At 40.0% G+C, this 24,856-nt stretch overlaps 1 protein-coding gene across 2 annotated transcripts in view; it reads left to right on the forward strand.

The window, feature by feature from the left end:
• FAM193A (family with sequence similarity 193 member A) overlaps positions 1 to 24,856 on the forward strand; it is a 181,734-nt gene that overhangs the window by 118,069 nt on the left and 38,809 nt on the right. For both annotated transcript variants that reach the window (XM_089691534.1, XM_089691533.1), the window contains exons 12-13: positions 17,397 to 17,550; positions 17,632 to 17,811. In XM_089691534.1, coding sequence (XP_089547660.1) covers positions 17,397 to 17,550; positions 17,632 to 17,811 — 334 coding nt within the window. The remainder of the gene's footprint in view (positions 1 to 17,396; positions 17,551 to 17,631; positions 17,812 to 24,856) is intronic.

The following is a 24,856-nucleotide window of genomic DNA, read 5'->3' on the forward strand; positions in this document are numbered from 1 at the left end:
TACTTGCTAGGGGGCGCGCGCCCGCCCTACCCGCGGCACCACAATGCAGCTCTCCCCCCTGTCAGTTTTCAGCACACTGTTCCGGAGAGCAGAGCTTAGCTTTCTGGGACAGTGTATAAGCTTTCTGGGACAGTGTATAACTGTGAAGCACACCCCCCCGCCCACTAGTAAAACACTCCCCTCACACAGTTAACCCTTTGATTACCTAAAAATGTTAACACCTTCCTCCCCAGTGCCATTAGTACAGTGTCAGTGCTTTTTTTTTTGCGCACTGATCACTGTATTGGTGTCACTGGGGATGTCAGTGACCCTAAGTCAATCCCCCCCCAGTGTCAGAATGTCCGCCGCAGTCCCGCCATAAGTCGCTGATTGCCGCCATAAGTCGCTGATCGCCGCTATTATTAGTATAAAAAAAAAAAATCCAGTATCAATACCGCCATTTGTGCACGCTATAACTTTAACATAAACCAATTAATTTACGCGTGTTGGGAGTTTTTATTTTTAGCAAAGACATGTCGCAGAATACATTTTGGCCTAAATTTATGACGAAATTTGATTTTTACATTTTTTTACTGGACATGTTTTATAGCAAAAAGTCCAAAATATTGTTCTTTTTCTCAATTTTCAGTCTTTTTTTTGTTTATAGTGCAAAAAATAAAAACTACACAGGCGATCAAATACCACTGAAAGAAAGCTCTATTTGTGTGAAAAAAGGACGTAAATTTTGTTTGACTACAGCATTGCATGACCGCGCAATTATCAGTTGAATTAGTGCAGCGCCGAGTAGTAAAAAGAGGCCTGGTCATTAAGGGGGGTAAATCCTCTAGAGGGCAAGTGGATAACAAAAGTGCAAATGTCAACACAACGTCAAAAAGTGCAAGTGCATAAACTCATAACCGATTCCAATAAAAGTGAATATCCAAACCATGCATATCTTATAGTTCCAGTATTGACCACTTCAAGTCCGGACACTGTCATCCTCTTCCACTCTAGGCCATTTTTCAGTTTTCAGCATGGTCACATTTTGACAATTTCATGAAACACTGTACCCACATGACATTGTTATAATTTTTTTGACATAAAGCTTTCTTTTGGTGGTATTTAATCCCCACTGGGTTTTTTACTTTTTGCTATAAAAAAGGGAAAGATCGAAAATTTTAAGAAAAAAAAAGTGTTTCTTAGATTTTTAAAGTTTTGCAAATCCTTTCTTCATATATCTTGGCCAAAATGTATTCTGCATTTCTTTGGTAAAAATAGCTAAAGTCAGTATATATTACTATTAAATAAAAGACAAATTTTAGCCAAGTGAAGAAGGCCTTGTCAGTCTTATTTGCCTTCTGTGTCTTGGTTTATATGTGACAGAGTCTACGGTGTGTGTGTGTGTGTGTGTATATATATATATATATATATATATATATATATATATATATATATATATATATATATATGTATATATATATATGTATATATACTTTTTTTTTTTTTTTTTTGAGAAATGAACCGTACTGACTGCCTGTCTAATTTCGTCCATAAAATGCCGGGACAGTTCAAATACACCCCTCAAATGACCACATTTTGGAAAGTAGACTGTCCACGGTATTTAATAGGAGGCATGATTAATTTTTTTGAAGTTGTATTTTTTGTCACAATTTTTGGAAAATGAAAAAATTAAATAAACTTTTTTTTCTCACAAAGTTGTAATTTTAAGAAGTTATTTCTCAAACACAGCATGGGCAGTGACATCCCAAAACATATTTTGCCACTCCTCCAGAGTGTGGCAATACCACATGCATGGGACTTTCCCAGCTTAGCCACACAGAGGGGCCCAAAATCCAAGAAGCACTTTCAGACTTTCTAGGGGCATAAATTACACATCTAACTTGCTACCTATCACATTTTTGGAAGCCCTGGAGTGCTTGGACAGGAGAAACGCCCACAAAATGACCCATTGTGAAAACAAACACTCCAGAGTATTTTTTGAAAGGCATAGTGAGTGTTTTGAAAATTGTAATTTTTTTGGCCACAAGTTTTTGAAAAAAGGAAATTATTTTTTTTACACAAAGTTGTCAAGAGATTTCTAACACACATAGGCATACATAGAAATACACCCCAAAACACATTCTGCTACTCCTCCCGAGTGTGGCGATACCACACATCCAAGACGTTTTCCCAGCCTAGCCACCCAGAGCGGCCCAAAATCCAAGCAGAACTTTCAGGCTTTCTAGGGGCATAAATTACACATCTAAGTTTTTATTACCTATCACATTTTTTGAGACCCTGGAACACCAGGACAGTGAAAAAACCCAGGAAATACCTACATTTTGGAGAGTAAACACCCCAAGGTATTTTTAAGAGGTATGGTGAGTCAAATGTTTAGGTATTGTCATGCTTGTTTCTTTTGTTTGTATTGGTATGACACAACAAAGTGGAGAAACAAAAAGCCAAATCTGACAAATTCAACGCAAAACTCCAAAAATGGACTGTACAAAATTATAGGCACCTTCTCAAAATTGTAAAACAATTGCATTCCAAGTTTTTGTTGCTCTTGTAATTCGTAATTAAACTCACCTGCTGAAAATATGGAAATCACTCTGGCAACCAGTTAAAATGGTGAAAAATTGACTCAACCTTTCTGTTGTGTGTCTCTGTGTCCCGCATGGAGAAGAGAAAGCAGCAAAGAATTGTCTGAGGATTTGAGAACAGAAATTTGGGAAAGGCATGGACAATCTCAAAGTTACAAGTCCATCTCCAGAGACCTTAATTTTCCTGTGTCCACTGTTCGCAACATTGTCAAAAAGTTTACAGCTCATGGCTCTGTAGCTAATCTCCCTGGACGTGGACGAAAGAGAAAAATTGACCAAAGATTGCAACAAAGGTTTGTTCAAATGGTGGCTAAAGAACCTCGGTCAAATTCAAAGTGACCTTCAGAAACAGTACCACTGTGGCAGCTTGCACTATACGTCACCATCTGAATGAAAAGAGACGCTATGGTTGGAGACCAGGAGGACCCCCCTGCTGACACAGAAACATAAATAAGATTGGTGTTTGCCAAAAGTACCTGAGAGCCAAAGTCCTTTTGGGAGAATGCGCTGTAGACAGACAAAACAAAATGACCGCTTCTTGGTAAAGCCCATCAGTTTACTGTTTTCAGAAAAAGCAATGAAACAAATAGTTTCTACAGTCAAATATAGTGGAGGTTCACTATTGGTTTGGGGTTGCTTTGCTGCTTCTGGGTGTCTTGGCCATGTGCATGGCATTATTAAATTTAATGATTACCAAAGAATTCTGGGGTGCAATGTAGGGCCCAGTGTCAGAAAGTTGGTTCTATGCCAGAGGTCATGGGTCTTACAGCAAGACAATGACCCAAAGCAGATGTCAAAAAGCATCCAGAAATGGTTTCAGACAAAGTGCTGGAGAGTACTGAACTGGCCAGCAATGAGTCCAGAGCTCAGTCTCATAGAGCGCCTGTGGAGAGATCTCAAAACAGCAGCTGGGAAAGGGAACCCTTCCAATCAGTGAGATCTGGAGCAGCTGGCGAAAAAAGAATGGTCTAAAATTCCAGTAGAGAGGTGTAAGAAACTCATTGATGGTTACAGAAAGTGATTGTTTTATTTTTTTCCCAAGGGATGTGCTACGAAATATTACATTGAGGGTGCCAATAATTTTGTCTAATCTATTTTTGGAGTTTCATGTGGAATGTGACTGATTTAGCTTTTTGTTTTAGCACGTTTTTGTGTCATTCCAATACAAACAAAAGAATGCCTAAATATTTTTAATTGCAACATTTTTCTGGGCAAAGTGGTGCATTATCTGACAGAAATGTAGGGGTTCCAATATTTTTGGCCACGACTGTATGCACTACCATAACCAAGTTGTGAAAATAGGGGTTAACTACTGTGGACCTCAGACCTTTTGCGACAATTAGCAGACAAGAAAAGATATAAATAAGAAAACAGAATAAATTAAGACATAAAATAAATATGAACCCATCCAATATTAGGGACTATATACAGTATTATTATTATTATTATTACTACGAGTTTATATAGCGCCAAAGGGTTTGCTCAGCGCTGTACAATAGAGGGGGGACAATACATGGCACAGTACAACAACAACAAACAACGTACGAGGGGTAAGAGGGCCCTACTCTTTCGAGCTTACAATCTAGGTGAAGTACAGTATAACCTGTACTTGACGCTAATATATTTGCAATATAAATTACTTATAAATTTCTTAAGATTGTAAGCTCCAAGGAGCAGGGCCCTCCTAGTCCTCTTGTATTGAACTGTATTGTCTCCCGTTATATTGTAAAGCGCTGAGCAAACTGTTGGCGCTATATAAATCCTGTATAATAATAATCCAGCCGTTCTAGGCATTACTAATAATACAATTAAGGTTGAACTCCATGTTCAGACCCCAGGGATTAGCATCTGGGTATCATCAATAGTCTGATATAAGCCCTCCCACCACCCCCCAATGCTTTTTCACCTTCTATAGTCTCCAAAACTAATTTGCTTGGATCTCAATGATATACTAAAAATGTTTGGCAGCATACACTGTTTTGTGTAGCCTCTTTTGATATTATAGATATGCTATCTCAACCTTGTAGATTAACTTTGTGGAGGTGCACCCTACATATTGAAGGCCACTTAGACATTCCACCATATATATCATCCCCTCTGATGCACACAATATAAAGTTCCTTATTTAATTTTTTTCCAGTAGCTGAGACTGCAAATATCTTCTTCTTCCCGGGATTACATTTGGTTTCCTTTAGAAATGACATTTGCTGCATTTCCTGAGTTGTGGAACTGGAAAGTTAATTTTTTTTGGAGGGTTTAGGACTGATTTCACTAATTTGTACTTAAAGGTGGGAGCTTTGCTATAGATGAACTTTGGACGATCAGGAAGGATAGTTGTTGGTAATCTATATTTTTTAAAATAAGTTTGTTTTTGTTTTTTTGTTTTCTACAAATCATACTTACCTAGGTGGATGTAGCATCCGTCCGATGCTGCATCTGTCCCCTGCCGGCTCTAATACTGAGAACTGTCAGTCACTGGTCTCTGCTGTGTCCACCCACCCACTCAATGGGTCGCTGAGCTGTGGAGGGGGAGAGAGCAGCTGGCTCTCAGCAGATTACTGAAAGGCTGAGCCAGGTGCTGGTCCAGACATCTGTGATATTTCTCCAGCCTGGACCAGCTGAGTGACGTCAGCCAACAACAGACTTTAGCCCGCTGTCTTCTGCAAACTAGTCACAGGATTGCAGAACTGCACTCCTGTAATCCACAGAAGTACAGACAAACGAGGTTTACGGAAATGCCAATATTTCTTTATGATCTTTTCAATTGTCTTATACTGGATATTGAAATCCAAGATAATCGTTGTTCCCCGCTGTAGATCTTCATTTGTCCTTCGCACCCCACCTTGTATCAGTTCTCTTTCATATTCCTAACTTTCCCTATCTCTTCTTTTGTGAATTTCTTCTCATAGCCTTTGTTTAAAAATCTGTTGCCTATTCTGTTTGTTCACAAAAAACATCTTCTTCTGTACTATTTCTTTTCAGTCTAATATATTGACCTCTATGGATATTCAATAATTATGATTGATAATGGCAACACCCTTGTGGTATATAGCCATTTCTATTGCAAGATTTAAGAGGTCTTCATCTGACAATCATTCTGTCTCTCAGTCACCAAATCTAGGAAATCGGTATTTCTCTCATGTGAGACACATATTCTTCCAGTTATTAAAGTACAATTAAAGACACAACTTTTTTTTTAGTTTAGGACAAAGTGGAAATTGATTAGAACCCCTGTCAATTGTTATTGCTCTATATGCACCTGTTGGGGAGATTCACCCTCTCTATTTGTCCTGTTTACCATTTGCATTGAAAGTGAAGATAAATCCCAGGTTTTGGTCTATCCCCAGAAAAGTAATAGAGGGGAAATCTTTCAATGGGTATGCTAGTCCTGATAACCTGGGGTTCCCTAGAGATTACATTAATATGTGGTGATTTCCTCTCATTTCCTGTTTTGGCTATGAGAAAGTGAAGGTTATTTTCCCCAATGGGGCGCAGATGGTAATAAACTGACTGGTTATAACCCTCCCTTACTCTATCCAAAATGATTCTACTTTAAGCCTAGATTTGAACCTTTCTAGGCTGCTATTCTCTCCACCCCAGATCAGCAACACATCATCAACGAAGCAGTGGTAGCATCTTAGATGGGTTGGTCGATTGTTGAGAACTTTCTCTGATTCCCACTTAGCTGTAAAAGTATTAGCAAAGCTGGGAGCAAATTTTGCTCCCATAGCTATGCCTATCATTTATTAGGAATCATACCAAAAATAGTGGTGACTAAGCCCTGAACTTCAAACGTTCGATAATAAACTACTTGTGCTTACTTGAAAGCTCTGAGAACTTATTTAGAGCCCATTCAACTGATTCCACTGCTTCTTTTTGATTGATAATGGTGTAAAGTGAATTGACATCTGCGTTGACTAATTTACATTCATTTTCACTTCACAAGTTTAAGATCTTTAGTAGATGCTTGGTATCTTTCAAGCAGGCTTCCGTTTTCTTCTACCAACGGCTAAATGAAAAAAAATCAATATATTCGCCCAATTGGGCACATAATCCCATTGACAACCGGTTTCCCTGGGTGTAATCTTCATTTTCATGAATTTTCGGGAGATAATAAATAACTGGCATCCCACAAGCTGATGGTAATGGATACTCTGCTTTTTTTTTTAATTTAAAATCTTCCATTATCTCCCTTTCTTGATTAATTTTTTTCAACTCCCTTCTGTATACCAGTACAGAATTTTTTCTTACGATTTTGTACATGTTCCCATCACTAAATAACCTCTCTATTTCTTTCTTGTAATCTTTTTTTTTAAAGATCTACTCCTCTTTTGTCCATCGGATGGATTACCACATCCTTTCTTCTTTGCATGCTTTTTTACGTTCAGTATGTTTTATTGAATTTTAGAAAGTCGTATAGAAAAGAAAAAAGATCCTTACACAAAAACAGCTGTGATAGCCCAAAAAACAGGGCAACTGTAGAGTAACAACAGTAATGAAGGTTACATAACACATAAATGCCCAGGATGTTCTCCAGTTCCTAAAAGCCATATACAATTTGCCAAGGAGATCACCGAAAGGCCAACATAGAAACTGAGGCATAGTGCCTGCATTGCTTTAGCAGACAACCATCAATATTGTAGTTCTAGTAAAAGGAGGAGGAAGGGAAGGGACAAGAAAGGAGAGAGAAAGCAAAAAAAAAGGGGGAAGGGGAGAGAGGTCCCAGGGATGGTACCTGATTAGGACTAGAGTACCTAAAATGCAACAATTCTAAATTGATGTGCATATAGTCAGCCCATGGCCTCCAGATCCTTTTGAATTTGCTTATGAGAGTCCTGAATAATGCTAGCAAGTTTCTCATAGGTCATAATCCCCAAAACCTTCTTCCATACCTGAGAGGCAGGGACAGAAGTCTTTTTCCAACATCTGGTGATGGTAAGCTTGGCTGCTAAGAGGATAAAAAAAAATATCAATTGTTGAGTAACTCGTGAAACATTCTCGATTGGTTCATTTAGCTGGGTTATTTTAAGGGTTTTCGAGATGGAGACTCCAGTTAACCTCCTCAGAAGGGCAACAACTTAATCCAAAAACCCCGAAATCGGGAGCGTTCCCACCAGATATGGTACATAGTTCCGAGCTTTGGGTATCCCTGAAAACACATAAGTGAGGAGCTCGGATAGTTTCGCTAGAGAGGCAGGGACCAAGTACCATCTAGTGAGAACTTAGATTAGCTTCAATTTAAGATACATTCAGAATGCCCATGTGTAGGACCTTTGAAAAGAAGTATGCCAGGAATCTAGTTCCTTGTGTATAGTTATGTTGGCCTCCCAGTCTCCAATATAAGGTAATTTGGTACAGGTATCTAGTAAAAGGCCGTAAATAGTGGAGATTCCCCCTCTCAGACCTGTATCTTGTACACCATTTCTCATGATATGACCCTGGAGTCTATGGTGAGATCTAGCCATAAAGTATGTAATAATGAGCAATTTGATAAAATCATGAAGTTTCTGAAACTGGCATTTTTAAAACCCTCTGTACAGTGTCAAAGAGTAAGTGGCCCTCTAAGTGAAGTAGTAGCCAATTCTGTACAGGCCTTTATTCAGCCACCACCAAAAGGCTTTCAGGCCCATACCAGGAGGAAATGCTGGATTGTTAAAAAGGTGCACTAACAAATAAAGGAGAAATGAGATTGGTGTTGGTCCGTAGCATATCCCAGACCACTAATGAGTTGGAGAATGTTGGGACTTAGATTTGTGGTTGCTGTTTTACCAGTTGCCATTTAAGATAATCAAGAGTATATGGGCCATCTGTCTTTCTGGTGAAACTCAATCTGTTTTATTCCTATGGTTATATACACCATATTGCTAAAAGTATTGGGACACCCCTCCAAAGCATTGGATTCAGGTGTTCCAATCACCTCCATGGCCACAGGTGTATAAAATCAAGCACCTAGGCATACATACTGCTTCTACAAACATTTGTGAAAGAATGGGTCGCTCTCAGGAGCTCAGTGAATTCAAACGTGGTACCGTGATAGGTTGCCACCTGTGCAATAAGTCCATCCGTGAAATTTTCTTGCTACTAAATATTCCACGGTCAACTGTTAATGGTGTTATAACAAAGTGGAAGCAACTGGGAACAACAGCAACTCAACCATGAAGTGGTAGGCCACGTAAAATGACAGAGTGGGGTCGGCGCATGCTGAAGCGCACAGTCCGCAGAAGTCACCAACTGTCTGCAGAGTCAATAGCTAAAGACCTGAAAACTTTGTGTGGCCTTCAGATTAGCACAACAGTGTGTATAGAGCTTCATGGAATGGGTTTCCATGGCCGAGCAGCTGCATCCACGCCTTACATCACCAAGTGCAATGCAAAGCGTCGGATACAGTGGTGTAAATCACGCCATCACTGGACTCTACAGCAGTGGAGACTTTTTTTCTCTGGAGTGACAAATCACGCTTCTCTGTTTGGCAATCCGATGGATGTGTCTGGGTTGGCTATTGCCAGGAGAACGGTACTTGCCTGACTGCCTTGTGCCAAGTGTAAAGTTTGGTGGCGGGGGGTTTATGGTGTGGTGTTGTTTTTCAGGGGTTGGGCTTGGCCCCTTAGTTCCAGTAAAGGGAACTCTTAAGGTGTCATTATACCAAGACATTTTGGACAATTTCATGCTCCCAACTTTGTGGGAACAGTTTGGGGATGGCCCCTTCCTGGTCCACCATGACATTGCTCAAAGCAAGGTCTTTAAAGGCATAAATGAGTGAGTGAGAAAACAAAATGGCAGTTGACTAGTGCAAAATCTGCCTAAAGGTGGTTTGTAATTAATCCTATGTGGAGTAATTTATCACTACATTGGTGAATGCAAGATAGTATTTATTTGATCTCATGGATCATGAAAAAGGTGGACATGGTGAACATAATTCAATCATGTTATAAAATCAAAGAGTTAAAAGTAAAGAAACCGTTTGGCGTCTTCAATTTGGCTGCATGGGCAAGGAGTTAGCAATATGAGGCTGTAATTATTCTTCTGTATTCATCAGATGAAATGTTCATACATACAGTAATATCCTGGTCAGTTCGTTTATTCCTCTTTATCTGTTCCTTGTAGTGAACATCAAAGTATATATGGAAAAGTTCCTGGGAATAAATGGTGGAATACAATGAATTCAAAAGAATCATGAAGCTATATCGTCATAATTCAACCTTGTTGGATGCACATATGAGAATCTAATTTGTGACTAAATATGCATCTCATTATCTTTTTATTGGATGAACAATATTTTGTGGATGGTGCATATAAATTCCATTGTGTGACCAAGAATAATGGACTAGTATCCAAAAAAATATGTGTATATTGGTGAGGTTTCTATAATAAATAAATAAAGTTAGTGAAATAATTATGTGATATATTGGAAACCAGATCAATTTCCACTGATGAGGTGAAAAACATACATATATAGGTAACGGTGATGAAATCCAAAAATATGTAGTATGAGAGTCTCTTTAAGTTGCCTTCAAACATTCATGTTTCCTTTAGGGTATGCCCTGATATGAGTTCCAAAAATTCCTCTTATTAATAGAGCAGATGCGGTTGCTTTAGGGATGCGTGAGATATATGTCCCATATAAAGATTGTATAGCAGATGGTATTCAATATACCTATTAGATCTAAAAATTTCCCGTAAATAGAGCTCTAATGACCCTATCGTGGCATGGGGTGTAAAGTCCCGTATCAAAAAAGTTGCGGTATATAATGACTCAGCTTAATTCAAAGGTACTTGAATTAAGCTGAGTCGTCATATGAAATAAAATCCCAAGGTATGAAATAGTCCGTTTTAAAAAAAAATAAATAAAAGGAGTCTTGCAGTCTAGTCCAAATAATTCTTGATAATCAATGTTCAGATATTTCTGTATTCCAACATGTCTCAAATGTATTTAAATTCTTCTTTGGGGCAAATTTCAGTCCTTTATTCAGTACTCATATCTCATCTTCCTTCAATTCAATTCCACTTATATTAAGTCCCCTTTCCAGATATTGTCGTCGTCTTTTGAAATCTCTTGCCTGCTCGTTTTCTCCCTTTTTTCTTCCATTTTCACACATCATCTGTTCTCACTGACCAGGAATCACAAGCGGAACCTACTTTGCTATAGGATATGGAAGAAAGTATTGAGGGCATTGATATTGTAGCAGAGGATTTTCCTTCCCCTGAAGCTTAGGATGTGCAAGTTATGGCCTTACGCCAGATGCTTTCCATTGTGGACATGCTTATTGATGAAGTGAGCACTAGCCTTTTCCTTACAGCACCTGATTCTCTACAGCCAAAACATTGGGTTCTAAGAGCTGGGCTGAGTCTAAAAAGACTTTTCCCATTTTGCACAGTGTGTACTTCAGGACTGGCTCGTTTCTATACTCTGAAGCTGATCTTTAACCTTTGGGAAAGATTTTAAAAATAATAGCCTATTCTTAAGGTGGATCCTGCCATTTCAGTTCTCAATAAACACCTTAACAGTTACTAAGGAGGATGTTCCGCCTGATAAGGATTCTGTTGATAGGTGTTTTGAACCCCTCTTAGACCTTAGGTCCAGCCCTGCACCCAGAAATTGCTGCCATGTCCATTTGCCAGGCCATTTCCAACTGGTTGAGATGTATGAACAAAGACCAGGAACAAAATTAACTTGTCTTTAAAGCAGTATTGAGCTCAAAAGCAAACATTATATTGCAACTTACCATTTTTTAGATGTTGGCTGCATTGGTTTTCTTTTTTAGGCTTTCTTGCCTTATTCACCAGGTGAACCAGCCAGTAAGTCTGTTTTTTTTCAAGAGAACAAGCTCTCCTGCAAATGTAGTAGAGTATTGAGACAAACCAAATACCATTGACGGGGTGCTTACAATGGTCAGCATTTTATTTATCCCAAAAGATTTTTAAAAATTGCTGTAACTGCAGTGTGAGATAGAGTTTTGCTTAAATTTTTTAGTGTATCTGAATTTGCTAGTTACATCTAACGCTCTCCTTCCCCCTAACTGACAGTGCTGCTGTCCAAAGGTGCTCCTGTGTGACTTTATCCAGAGTTGGGAGCACTAATGCAGAAGGTGAGTTACTTGCCAGATCACCAGGTGAAGACAGAGGGGGAAAAGCCTCAAAAAAAGAAAACTAATGCAGCCATCACATCTAAGGTTCGGGAACTGCAATATACACATTTTTTTTATTATTTATTATTATTATCATTATCGTTATACAGGATTTATATAGCGACAAAAGAGTGCTCAGCGCTTTACAAAATAAAGGGAGACAATACAGCAACAATTCAGTTCAATACAAGAGGGTTAGGAGGGCCCTGCTCCTTGGAGCTTACAATCTTAGAGGAAGGGGACTGGTGGTACAAAAGGTAATAACTTTCGGGGATGGACTGGTAGAAGGAATAGAAGATTCCATTATTAGCTGAAGGCAGGATAGGCTTCCCTGAAGGGAGAGGTTTTCAGAGATCGCCTAAAAGTGGGCAGAGTAGGCGATAGTCTGATAGATTGGGGTAGATAGTTCCAGAGGATGGGGGAGGCTCTGGAGAAGTCCTGGAGATGAGCATGGTAGGAGGAGACAAGGGAGCTAGAGAGCAGGAGGTCGTGGGAGCAGCGGAGAGGGCGGTTTGGGTGATATTTGGAGACGAAATTGGTGATGTAATTTGGGGCAGAGTTATAAATGGTTTTATATGTTATTGTTAATGTTTTTAATTTTATTCGTTGGGCAATTGGAAGCCAGTGGAGGGATTGGCAGAGAGGGATGGCAGATATGGAACGGTTAGAAAGGTGGATGAGTCTGGCAGCAGCATTCATGATAGACTGAAGAGGGGATAGCTTGTTATGAGGTAGGCCAATGAGGAGGGAGTTACAATAGTCAAAGTGGGAGATGACAAGGGAGTGAATAAGTTGCTTAGTAGTTTCTGAGGTTAAGAACGGGCTTATCTTAGAGATGTTGCGGAGGTGAAGTCTACAAGATTTGGACAGTGATTGGATTTGGGGCTGAAAGGACAGATAGGAGTCTAGGATTACACCTACTACCCTGGCATGAGGGGAGGGACTGATGGTTGTATTATTGATCTTGATGGAGAAGTCAGGGGGAGGGGGCACGGGCTGGAGGGAATACTAAGAGCTCAGTTGTAGAAAGATTTAGAAAGAGGAAGTGGAGTGACATCCATGCCGATATGTCACTTAGGATGATATAGAGCTTTAAAGATCCTGCTCTTAGAACAATAATAGCTAATGTGTCTAGCTCTATTGTTTTGTGTCCATGCTCATAAGAATGTCATCAACAAGTCTAATGAATTTCGTATCTTTGGGCACATATGTGGGATTTTGTATCTAAAATCTGGGTCTGTTGAACACACTCATTAGAAAAGTTTTCTACACATGCCATTTAATGGTTCCGGGGAATCCCTTGACTAATCAATCAAGGAAGTAACTGAGGGAAATGTACTTCTACGAGTCTCTTTTGTTGTCTCCAAATGTCAACCTCAAAACCAAGGCTTACCACTTCCTTTTTTTGCAAGCCTTGGCCCACCAAGCGCACATCTGTTGGTATTTTTGCCACTTTTTCGAAGATGTCCTGGATCTCTGGGTTCAATCTTTAATTTCAAAGGAGTACAAAATAGAGATTCTCTCCTTGCCCTCTCCTTTCAACCTGCCAGCTTCTGTCCAAAAAGAGGCAGATTTGATGACTGACCTGAAGTACAGTGGTTGTACCAGCTCCTTCAGAAGAACACCTTCAAGGTTTCTATTCTCACTCAAAATCAAATGGGTCATTCTCCCCAAAACTAGACTAAAAATCCTAAGCAGATTCCTTTGTGTTCCAAAATTCCAAATGGAAGCAACAAGATATGTTCCCTCAGACATGGGGAATTTCTTGCATCAGTAGGCAGACAAGACGGCTATCTGCGTATTCTCCCATCACAGAGGTGTTCCTACATTTTGCTGTGGGAGAACAGCACTTCCAGTTTGTGGCACTGCCATTTGGTTTCTTCTATGCACCCTTGTTTTTCACAAAACCGTTTGTTGGCTCTTTTACAACCCGATGGCCTTCATATCTCTTGTTACCTGGACGACCTCCTGATGGTAGATGTGTGAGCCAGAACTTTGCCAGCCAACGTCCAGTGGACTATCCATTTACTTTAAATCTTTGGATGAATAATCAGCTTTCCAAAGTCTGCTCTCCAGCCACCACATCATCTGGGGTACCTGGGTCTAATCTTGGACACAAGTCAGAATCTTTCTCTCTCAGGAGAAGATTGCTTAAGGTCCAAATTCCTGGACACGCAGATTCCAATGACACCCTTCAATTTGCTTCTGTATGAAGATTCTGGTCTTCCTGGTTGCCCTGCTTCAAGGCAGTTCCCACTGCCGCATTTCACTGCAGCCATTCCTTGGAATTGGGAAAACTCTTCCCTTACAGGAGTGTGGTAGCCACAGATGCCAGTCATTCTGTGATGGAGTTTACAACTCCCTGACTGTCCAGTAGAAATACTTCCCAGAATAAACTCCCACCAACTTTCTGGAACTGGGAGCCTTCAGATTGTCTCTGCAACACAGGAAGCAGGGAAATTCCATAAGGTTTGCCAATGCACTAGAAGGTTGCCTTTGCATAGTGCAAGGACAGAATGTTTAAGCTGAGAGAATCATCTATCACATGTATTTTAGCCTTTCTTCAGCATGGTTTTTACCAGCGTCTGGCCCGGAGTACCTTCAAGCTTTTTACCTTATCCTTTCTCTTCAGAAACTTTTGCCTTGCAGTCCCTTATTAGACTTTTCTACAGGGCTCATATAATTCCCCCCGTTTTGATCTCCTACATTCCTTTGGGCTCTCAATCTGGTAACTTGGTGTTCTCTGCTCTTCAAATACCCCCTTTTGAAACAAATGGAGACATTCTGTTGTAAGACCTCAAGTTTAAAGTTGCCTTCTTGGTTGCTATCACATCTGTTAGGCATGTTTCAGTTATCAGCTCTATCTTGTAAATAGCCTTTTCTTTTTTGCTCAAGGCAGGATGGTTTGAGACCAAACCTTTCCTTTTTATCTAACGAATGTGGTCTTTTCACTAGTATTAAGTTTTGTCGATGGCATGGTTTCAGCAGCAAAAACTAAATGAAATTAAATTCAGTTTCAATTAAAGTGACTAAAATACGACAAACTAAAATGGCATTTTAGTCAAAAGACTATATGACTAAAACTGAATCGAAATATCACATCAAAATTAACTGATCAAAAAGCAATTTTCTTGTTTACGACACTTGGTTTTATTTATAAAGATTTTGCTTGATACTTGTTTTCATTATTAATAGAGAACTGTTAAAAGTTTTATACTTGGGTAATATGTGCAATGGCATTACAGCCATTATGGGGGGGGGGGGTTATATTTTAAAGTTGCACTTTTTTTTGTGAAAAAGCAATATTTTTGTTTGATACTGGAGATTGTAGTTGACTAAAATGTACTAGAGATAAGACTAAAATTAAAACAATTTAGATGATTCAAATAAAACTAAACTACAATGGCATCAAAAGACTGACTAAAACAAAATTGAAATTTTACATCAAAATTAACACCGATTTTCACCTCAATGAGAACATTGTCTTACTTTCCCTCTGTCTTTGACCAGTTACCCAAAACATAAGGAAATTGCCTTACATTCTCTGGATGTGGTTTTGGTAGGGCTGTTAGTCTACCACAGCTTTTTTTTGGGGGGGGAGGGGGGGGGTGCAGCATCCCATTTTACTTTTCCTGGGTGTCGGTCCTTACAGGAAACACCCTCCTCCCTGTTTTGCTATTGCGTTCAGGCTTCAGCTGATTTAAGTTTTGACTGCAAGGTGTTTCAAGCTGTTATCTGAATATTTTTATATGGGTTTCTTGTAGGCCTGTTGGAAGTTCCAGGTTGCTATGTTGATGCCCATCCCTCAGATTTATAGCTCGGGCACCTCCCCTGGTATATGAATACCAGTCTTATACTGTAGGATTCAGAAATAGGAATTCAACTTGGCTGTAAATTTCTTATCTTGGAATATAGTACAAGGAACAGGTCCCTCGCCTCTGTACCTTGATTACACCCCATTGCTTGCTAAAAAAACGAGTCTGAGTGGATGGGGTTATATGGGTATGCTCTAGGGGTGGCCTAGCAAAAGTTTTTGCAAATGTCCAATCACTTTAAGGTAGCAGCACCCATGATTCATGAATACTAGTCCTTTAGTGTACTGAGGAACTAACAGGTAAGTAAACATTTCTTTTCTTTTAGCATTCATTGAGAGGACTGGTAGACCGCTGGATATATACCCTGTAACTTGAAGGTTGGGCATTAAGAAGTAGAGGGATTATCTCATCCTTGTAGGCATCCTTTCACAAGTTGCTAGCTGTAGTTTAGATGCCTTATGGAGGTAGACTTATTACAGCAGCAGCTGAAAAATATGTCCTAAGGACCCATTCACACCACATCCATTGGGCTGCTTTGCTCTCCCAGTCCCAACATAATAAGCTGAAACCTTTGGTTTCCCATAGGCCCGTTTCATGCTAATTTGCTGTGTTGATGTGTGCTGGGTGCAAATAAAGATGTTGTGGAGTTTAAACATAGAACAATACAGCTGCAGCATAAGCAAAGAACAGTATAAAGTATTTTGGCTTCTACTGTGAAAAAGGCACATCAATGCAGTGTATAAAAAATCCATGTCGTTCAAACTTGGGTGCATTTTAACGTGCGTCAACACACACTCCATGCTATGCACATAGTGTCCCTAATGTTATATATTTTCTGAAAGCAGAAACTGAAGAATACAATGGGTGAAGTTTCACATATTTTAATGCTACAGGATGTTGACCCAATGGTTTATCAATTGCAAATTTTCAGTAAAAAACAATATACTAAGGTTCATTTTAGGGCATATTTTTGGTAAAATATAAAAGGATAAGGTTGTATCTAGTAAATAGATACCAAACATGGCAAGCCTTAAAATTGTGCGTGCTTGTGAAATGCTGGCAATATTCGGTACCCTAAATTTTCTATAGGCAACACTTTAAAAGCCTCCACCGATCAGTGGTTTAGCGTTAACCTTGAATAATGGCCCTAGAACTATTTCTCTCACTCCAGCAAGTGATGCTGCAGCAAAAAGGTTAACATCAATCTAAAGCACTCTATTTTCACAAATATGTCTTTCATTTTAAACATTTTATTAGACTAACCTGAAAATAACTCGCTCGCTGAAAATAAGGATACTTCTTTTGACATGGTAGCTTTGTGAATTGAGCCTGTTGACTGTGTTATGTATCACCCAAGCCGCATCTTTGCTGGTTCCTATCAGTGTGCACATAAGAAGGGTACACATGGAGACACAATTAGTTGTGGTTTGGATTAAGATAGTTTTGTGCTGTGCTGCAAAATGTCTTAGTTTGTTGGGGTGAGTCCCTTACATTTACATTTAAGATCAGCTCTTTTCAAAACTGATATTTTCATTTTGTATGGTTGCTTGCTAAGTCTTTCACACTAACCCCCTGTGTATGGGATAAGAAATACAGTTCCATCTGACATAGACTTTAAAAAGCAAATGATGGTATCAATGAGTGTTACATATGGAATTGCAAATACTTAAAGGAAACCGCTGTAACTGTGACATCCTTATCATGGCTTCGCATCAGACCCCACACAGTAATGTGTCTAACAGTGGAGTCTTTGAAAGATATATTGGTTCAGTGAGTTAACCTACTAGTGTCCACCCAAAATTGAAATATTCTGGGCACATATGATCTTAAATGATACATGGTGTGATAACTGAATTGGGTCCCTTTCTTTGCAGTGGTAGTGATGATGAAGATGGTACCCCTTTATCAGCAAAATTTGCTCATATTTATCCCTTGAACAACTATGACGACGCAGAAGTAGTAGCCAACATGAATGGAATTCATAGTGAACTCAATGGCGGCGGGGAGAACATGGCGCTTAAAGACGAGGTGGAGTATTTTCCTTGGCAGGGTATACTTAAGGTCTTGCATTGGTCTCAATGGAAGTTCACATAGTGTTTTGTTTTGCAGTCCCCTTCAGTGAGCAGTACAAGCAGCAGCTCATCAGAGGCGGATGACGAGGAGGCAGATGGAGAGAGTGGCGGTGAGCAGCCTGATGTCCCCAAAGAAGAATTGAATGTTGGGAAGAGGTCACCTAGGAAGGATGGTGTAAAAATGGACAGTCCCCCTCCATCTTACCTCAGCCCACAGGTATAATGACTGTACTGAGAGAAAGAGAGCCTGCAGTTGCTGAGCCCTTTCTGAAAATGTCAGTTGCCTGGCTGTTAGATGTCAGTTCTTTGGCAGCGTTTCACAACAAGCATGCAAAACTCCTGATCTACCTACTGGTTTTAAGTGCCCCCAAATTATTTTAGTCCTTGGATCAGTTGACAGCCAAGCAGTTAGCATTTTTGATGAAGATGTGAGCAGTAGAAGATCTCCTGAGTTGGTTTACGTTTTCTTAGTGGTTTTAAACCCTTACATACAGTGCCTTGAAAAAGTATTCATACCCCTTGAAATATTCGACATTTTGTCATGTTACAACCATAAACGTAAATGTATTTTATTGGGATTTTATGTGATAGACCAATACAAACTGGCACATAATTGTGAAGTGGAAGGAAAATGATAAATGGTTTTCAAAATTTTTTACAAATAAATATCTACAAAGTGTGGTGTGTATTTGTATTCAGCCCCTTTTTCTCTGATACTTTTAACTAAAATCTAGTGGAACCAATTGCCTTCAGTAGTCTCCTAATTAGTATATAGAGTCCACCTGTGTGTAATTTAATCTCCGTATAAATACAGCTGTTCTGTGAAGCCCTCAGAGGTTTGTTAAAGAACATTAGTGAACAAACAGCAGCATGAAAGCCAAGGAACACACCAGACAGGTTAGGGATAAAGTTTTGGAGAAGTTTAAAGCAGGTTTAGGTTGTAAACAAATATCCCAAGCATCTGGCACGTTTTGCTGGCTGAAGCTAAAAAATTTTGGAAATTTGAGTGGAGAGTGAAAAAAAGTTTTTTGCTTTTGTCTGCTGGTGATTTCTGGTGCTTGTACTTGTTGTATTTTCTTCTTTGGGGTCTTGCTAGCAGCTTTTACTTTTCTAAATCACTTTTTTCTGTCACTTTTTAAATAGCATTTTTTTTCCTTATCTTTCCTTCCTTCAGTCTGCTGATTAAGGGGACGGGGTTAATTGGTCAAAGGTGCTCCAAGTACTATATAACTTTTTGTAGAGCTCACTCTTGAGCTTGCCTGTATTTTGCATGCTGGACCTTTGATCAAGTGGACATTTGATTAAGTGGAGTTAAAAACCGGAGTTGAAAACAGGAGATTATAACAGGAGTCTACTAACCTGTAAGTGACATCTGATATTTCTTATTAGTAATAATTTTGTAACTGGGATAATGAGTACTAGCAGGGTTGAAGGTTTTGTGCAGTGCACAGTGCGCCGCATGTATGCATCAATGGAGCAACAGCTCCAGGTTGCGTACCGCTGCAACAGATGTGAGCAGGTTGCCCTTCTGAAAGCTCACATTAGAGATCTGGAGGAGCAAATTGCAACACTGGCAGAACCGACAACCTTGAAAGGGGTCTGCTGCTTTCTGAGCAGGTAGCTAATGAGATTGATGTGGAGCGTGGAGGGGCTAGTCAGGATTATCAGGTAGGAAGATAGGTTACTATAACGAGAAGGAGTGGTAGGGGTCACAGAAAAGGAAGGCCAGCCCTGGGTTTGAGCACCCCAACAGATTTGCCAAGTTGGGTGAAGATGTGGGGGTGGCAAGCTCAGGGGAGGGCAGATCATCTGTGAGGGGTGGTGAGGGTACTGCAGGAAGGCCTAGACAGTGGTAATAGGGGATTCCACAATCGGAAGAACTGATAGAATAATTTGTCACCAGGACCGCCTCAACCGAATGATTTGCGGTTTCCCTGGTTGCTAGGGTTAGGCATGTGGTGGACAGGGTTGATAAATTACTGGGAGAGGCTGGGCATGACCCAGCTGTCTTGGTCCATGTTGGAACCAATGACAGAATACATGGAAGGTGGAGGCTCCTTAAGAATCAAGAACTAGGCTGCAATTTGAAGGGAAGGACCTCCAAGGTGATATTCTCTGAAATATTACCTGTGCCATGCGCAACTCCGGAAAGACGGGGAGATTGGAGAACTCAATGCATGGCTAAAGACCTGGTGTAAGAGGTAAGGATGTGGGTTTCTAGAGCACTGGGCTGACTTTTTATTGGGGTGTTGTGCTGGGGGAGAGGATTATGGCACAGCTGGAGGAGTATTTAAACTAGGATTGAGGAGGGAGGGAGCATTAGATTATATTGGGGCAGACAGATCAGACAGGGGTTAGTCCTTTATTGGTGGGTGGAATGGGGAAAGATGAAGGGAGGAGAAGGTGCCCATGTTACAAACAACCATTGGAATTGGTACCATTTGTATGAAAATAAAATATATGCAAAATACGTGTGAACAAGGTGTCAATGATATAAAGTGTTTGTTTACCAATGCCAGAAGTCTGCCAAGCAAAATAGGTGAGTTGGAGGCTTTGGTGTATGAAGAGAACTATGATTTAATTGGTATTGCTGAATCTTGGCTTCATTCTTCACACAACTGGGCCATTAATATTCCTGGCTATGTTCTCTTTTGGAGAGACGGTAAAAAGGAAAGGTGGTGGTGTCTGTCTCTGTGACAAGTGATCTCAGAGCGAGTGTGAAAGAGGACCTAGTTGATGGAGAGTGTGATGAGGCTGCAGCATAAGGATGGAACTGCACATGGGGGTGCGTACTACAAAGGTTATCATTGGAGTTTATTATTGGCCACCCAATATTTATGAGGAGGTGGAGACTCATCTCCTTGCACAGATCAAAAGGGCTGGGACAGTGATAATAATAGGGGATTTTAACTACCAAGAATTTGACTGGAGTAATGGCACTGCAGGAACAGTTAAAGGGCAAAGATGTATACACCTACTACAGTACAATTTTTTTGGTACAGTTCATAGAGGCCCCAATTAGGAATGATGCTCTGCTGGACCTGTTAATCTCAATCCATGCACAGCTTATTACTAATGTCCATATATAAGAACATCTGGGTAGCAGTGACCATAACATGATTTCATTTATTGTTAGCTGTAAACAACAAGCACACACGGGAAAATAAAAATGCTCAACTTTAAGAGAGCTAATTTTGCAAGGCTGAGTGCTGCTCTCCAAGACTTGGACTGGGAAGGAATATTGGCATCGATGAACACACAACACAGAAATGGGAGTTTTTCAAAAAGACTGTATGTGAACACTGCAAAAATATATTCCCATGGGCAACAAGTTTAAAAGGCTAAAAATCAGACTGATGTGGCTTACGGGCAAAGTTAAAAAAGCTATAAATAATAAGAAAATAGCTTTTATTAAATATAAAAATGAAGGAACGCTGTCATCAATTAACCACTTTACCGCCGCCCTATAGCAGAAATACTGCTACAGGGCAGCAGGGGTGCGCAAAATCACTTACAGTCAGGTCCATAAATATTGGGACATCGACACAATTCTAACATTTTTGGCTCTATACACCACCACAATGGATTTGAAATGAAATGAACAAGATGTGCTTCAACTGCAGACTGTCAGCTTTAATTTGAGGGTATTTACATCCAAATCAGGTGAACGGTGTAGGAATTACAACAGTTTGCATATGTGCCTCCCACTTGTTAAGGGACCAAAAGTAATGGGACAGAATAATAATCATAAATCAAACTTTCACTTTTTAATACTTGGTTGCAAATCCTTTGCAGTCAATTACAGCCTGAAGTCTGGAACGCATAGACATCACCAGACGCTGGATTTCATCCCTGGTGATGCTCTGCCAGGCCTCTACTGCAACTGTCTTCAGTTCCTGCTTGTTCTTGGGGCATTTTCCCTTCAGTTTTGTCTTCAGCAAGTGAAATGCATGCTCAATCGGATTCAGGTCAGGTGATTGACTTGGCCATTGCATAACATTCCACTTCTTTCCCTTAAAAAACTCTTTGGTTTCTTTTGCAGTATGCTTTGGGTCATTGTCCATCTGCACTGTGAAGCGGCGTCCAATGAGTTCTGAAGCATTTGGCTGAATATGAGCAGATAATATTGCCTGAAACACTTCAGAATTCATCCTGCTGCTTTTGTCAGCAGTCACATCATCAATAAATACAAGAGAACCAGTTCCATTGGCAGCCATACATGCTCACGCCATGACACTACCACCACCATGCTTCACTGATGAGGTGGTATGCTTAGGATCATGAGCAGTTCCTTTCCTTCTCCATACTCTTCTCTTCCCATCACTCTGGTACAAGTTGATCTCGGTCTCATCTGTCCATAGGATGTTGTTCCAGAACTGTGAAGGCTTTTTTAGATGTCGTTTGGCAAACTCTAATCTGGCCTTCCGGTTTTTGAGGCTCACCAATGGTTTACATCTTGTGGTGAACCCTCTGTATTCACTCTGGTGAAGTCTTCTCTTGATTGTTGACTTTGACACATATGCACCTACCTCCTGGAGAGTGCTCTTGATCTGGCCAACTGTTGTGAAGGGTGTTTTCTTCACCAGGGAAAGAATTCTTCGGTCATCCACCACAGTTGTTTTCCGTGGTCTTCCGGGTCTTTTGGTGTTGCTGAGCTCACTGGTGCATTCCTTCTTTTTAAGAATGTTCCAAACAGTTGTTTTGGCCACGCCTAATATTTTTGCTATCTCTCTGATGGGTTTGTTTTGTTTTTTCAGCCTAATGATGGCTTGCTTTACTGATAGTGACAGCTCTTTGGATCTCAACTTGAGAGTTGACAGCAACAGATTCCAAATGCAAATAGCACACTTGAATTGAACTCTGGACCTTTTATCTGCTCATTGTAATTGGGATAATGAGGGAATAACACACACCTGGCCATGCAACAGCTGAGAAGCCAATTGTCCCATTACTTTTGGTCCCTTAATAAGTGGGAGGCACATATGCAAACTGTTGTAATTCCTACACCGTTCACCTGATTTGGATGTAAATACCCTCAAATTAAAGCTAACAGTCTGCAGTTAAAGCACATCTTGTTCGTTTCATTTCAAATCCATTGTGGTGGTGTATGGAGCCAAAAATGTTAGAACTGTGTCGATGTCCCAATATTTATGGACCTGACTGTATATATACTTGATTTTGCATTTCCAGGTAGGGAACTCGTGCGAGCGCCCTACTCGTGCCGCCATTCGCATCCTCAGCTGTCAATCACCGGGTCCCGGCCGGTAATTACTCGCCACCACCCGGTGATCACCAAGTAATACTGACGGGGAGAGGACTGTATGTAAACAATACAATTCTCTTTCCTATCAGCTCCAGCGCATAGCAGACCCATACAAAGCAGTGTGCTTACAGTGGAAAGCACAGACACAGCCCCATAGTAAAACACACCGCACACAGTTAACCCTTTGATCACCCCAGATGTTAACCCCTTCCTGGCCAGTGCCAATAGTACAGTGTCAGTGCTTTTTATTAGCACTGATCACTTTATTAGTGTCACTGGGGATGTCAGTAACACCAAGTCAGTTCCCCTCCAGTGTCAGAATGCCCGCCTCAGTCCCGCTATAAATTGCTGATCGCCGCCATTACTAGTAAAAAAAAAAAAAATTCCAGCATATATACCGCCATTTGTAAACGCTATAACTTTCATGTAAACCAATTAATTTACACGTACTGAGATTTTTTATTAGCAGAGACACAGAATACATTTGCTCTAAATTTATGATGAAATTCGACTTTTAAACTTTTTTTATTGGACAAAATTTCATTTGGGTGCAACGTTGTCAGTTAAAGTAACACAGCTCCATAACGCAAAAAATAGCCTAGTCAGGAAGGAGGGTAAATCCTCTGGAGGGCAAGTGGTTAAACATTACAAAGAATATAACAGAATATGTAAAATGAAAATAAAGGTTGCAAAAATTGAAAACAAATGACAGATTGCAAAAGATAGCAGGACAAACCCCCAAAAATTCTTCAAATATATTAATTTTAAAAAGGTCAGGTCTGAGCATGTAGGTCCTTTACAAAATAATCTAGAGTGGGTGACTGGGGACAAAGAGAAGCCAAATGTATTAAATACCTTCTTCAGATCTGTGTATACCAATGAGCATGGGAGAGCTCTTGTCCATAATGGGCATGGTATTGACACAGCTCCAGATAATCTACATTGGCTCACAATTGATATGATCCAAAAATATTTAGACAGAATAAAGGTGAATAAAGCACCTGGACCAGATGGCATACACCCACGGGTCCTTGAAGAATTGAGCTCTGTCATTTCAAAGCCATTGTTTCTCATTTTTAAGGGCTCTTTAATGACTGACATAGTACCATTGGATTGGTATAAGGCCAGTGTGGTGCCTGTTTAAAAATGGGTCAAAATCTTTACTAAGTAATTATAGACTTGTTAGTTTAACTTCTATAGTTGGGAAGATTCTGGAGAGTTTAATAAAAGACCACATAGATGAGTTCTTGCTGGAAAAAAATATTTTAAGAAACAGACAGCATAGATTCATGAAAGACAGAAGTTGTCAAACAAATCTGATTTCTCTTCATGAGGAGGTGAGCAAAACCTTATACAGAGGGGTGGCGTTTCACACAGTTCCTCACACACAGCTAATGTGTAAGGTAAAGTCTACAGGCTTGGAAAAATCGGTTTGTAAGTGGATAGAAAACTGGCTAAAAGATCGTATTCAGAGAATAGTGGTTAATGACTTATACTCTGAATGGTCTAGGAGTGTCAGTGGTGTACCCCAAGGTTCAGTGTTGGGACCCATACTTTTTAATATATTTATAAAAGATATAGGGTCTGGGATTTAAAATCCCATTTCAGTCTTTGCAGATGACACCAAGCTGTGCAGTGAATAACGTCCTTACAGGATGTCTTCAACTTACAAGCCGTCCTCAATGCACTGTGTAATTGGGCAACTATGTGGCAAATGAGGTTTAATGTTGATAAATGTAATGTTATGCACTTGGGGGCTAAGAATATGCATGTATCATACATACTAGGCGGGGTATAACTGGGGGAGTCAATGGCGAGAAGGATCTGGAGTTTCTGGTAGATCATTAGCTTAATAATTGTATGCAATGCCAAGATGAGGTTTCTAAAGTAAAGAAAAATCCTCTCTTGTGTTAAGAGGTATAGACTCCAAAGAGAGAAATATCATATTACCCCTGTACAAATCATTAGTAAGAACCTCATCTGGAATATGCAGTTCAGT

The sequence above is a fragment of the Staurois parvus genome, unplaced genomic scaffold, assembly GCF_062004578.1.
Source record: "Staurois parvus isolate SC_StPar_1 unplaced genomic scaffold, SC_StPar_1.0 ptg000564l, whole genome shotgun sequence".
Taxonomy (NCBI): domain Eukaryota; kingdom Metazoa; phylum Chordata; class Amphibia; order Anura; family Ranidae; genus Staurois; species Staurois parvus.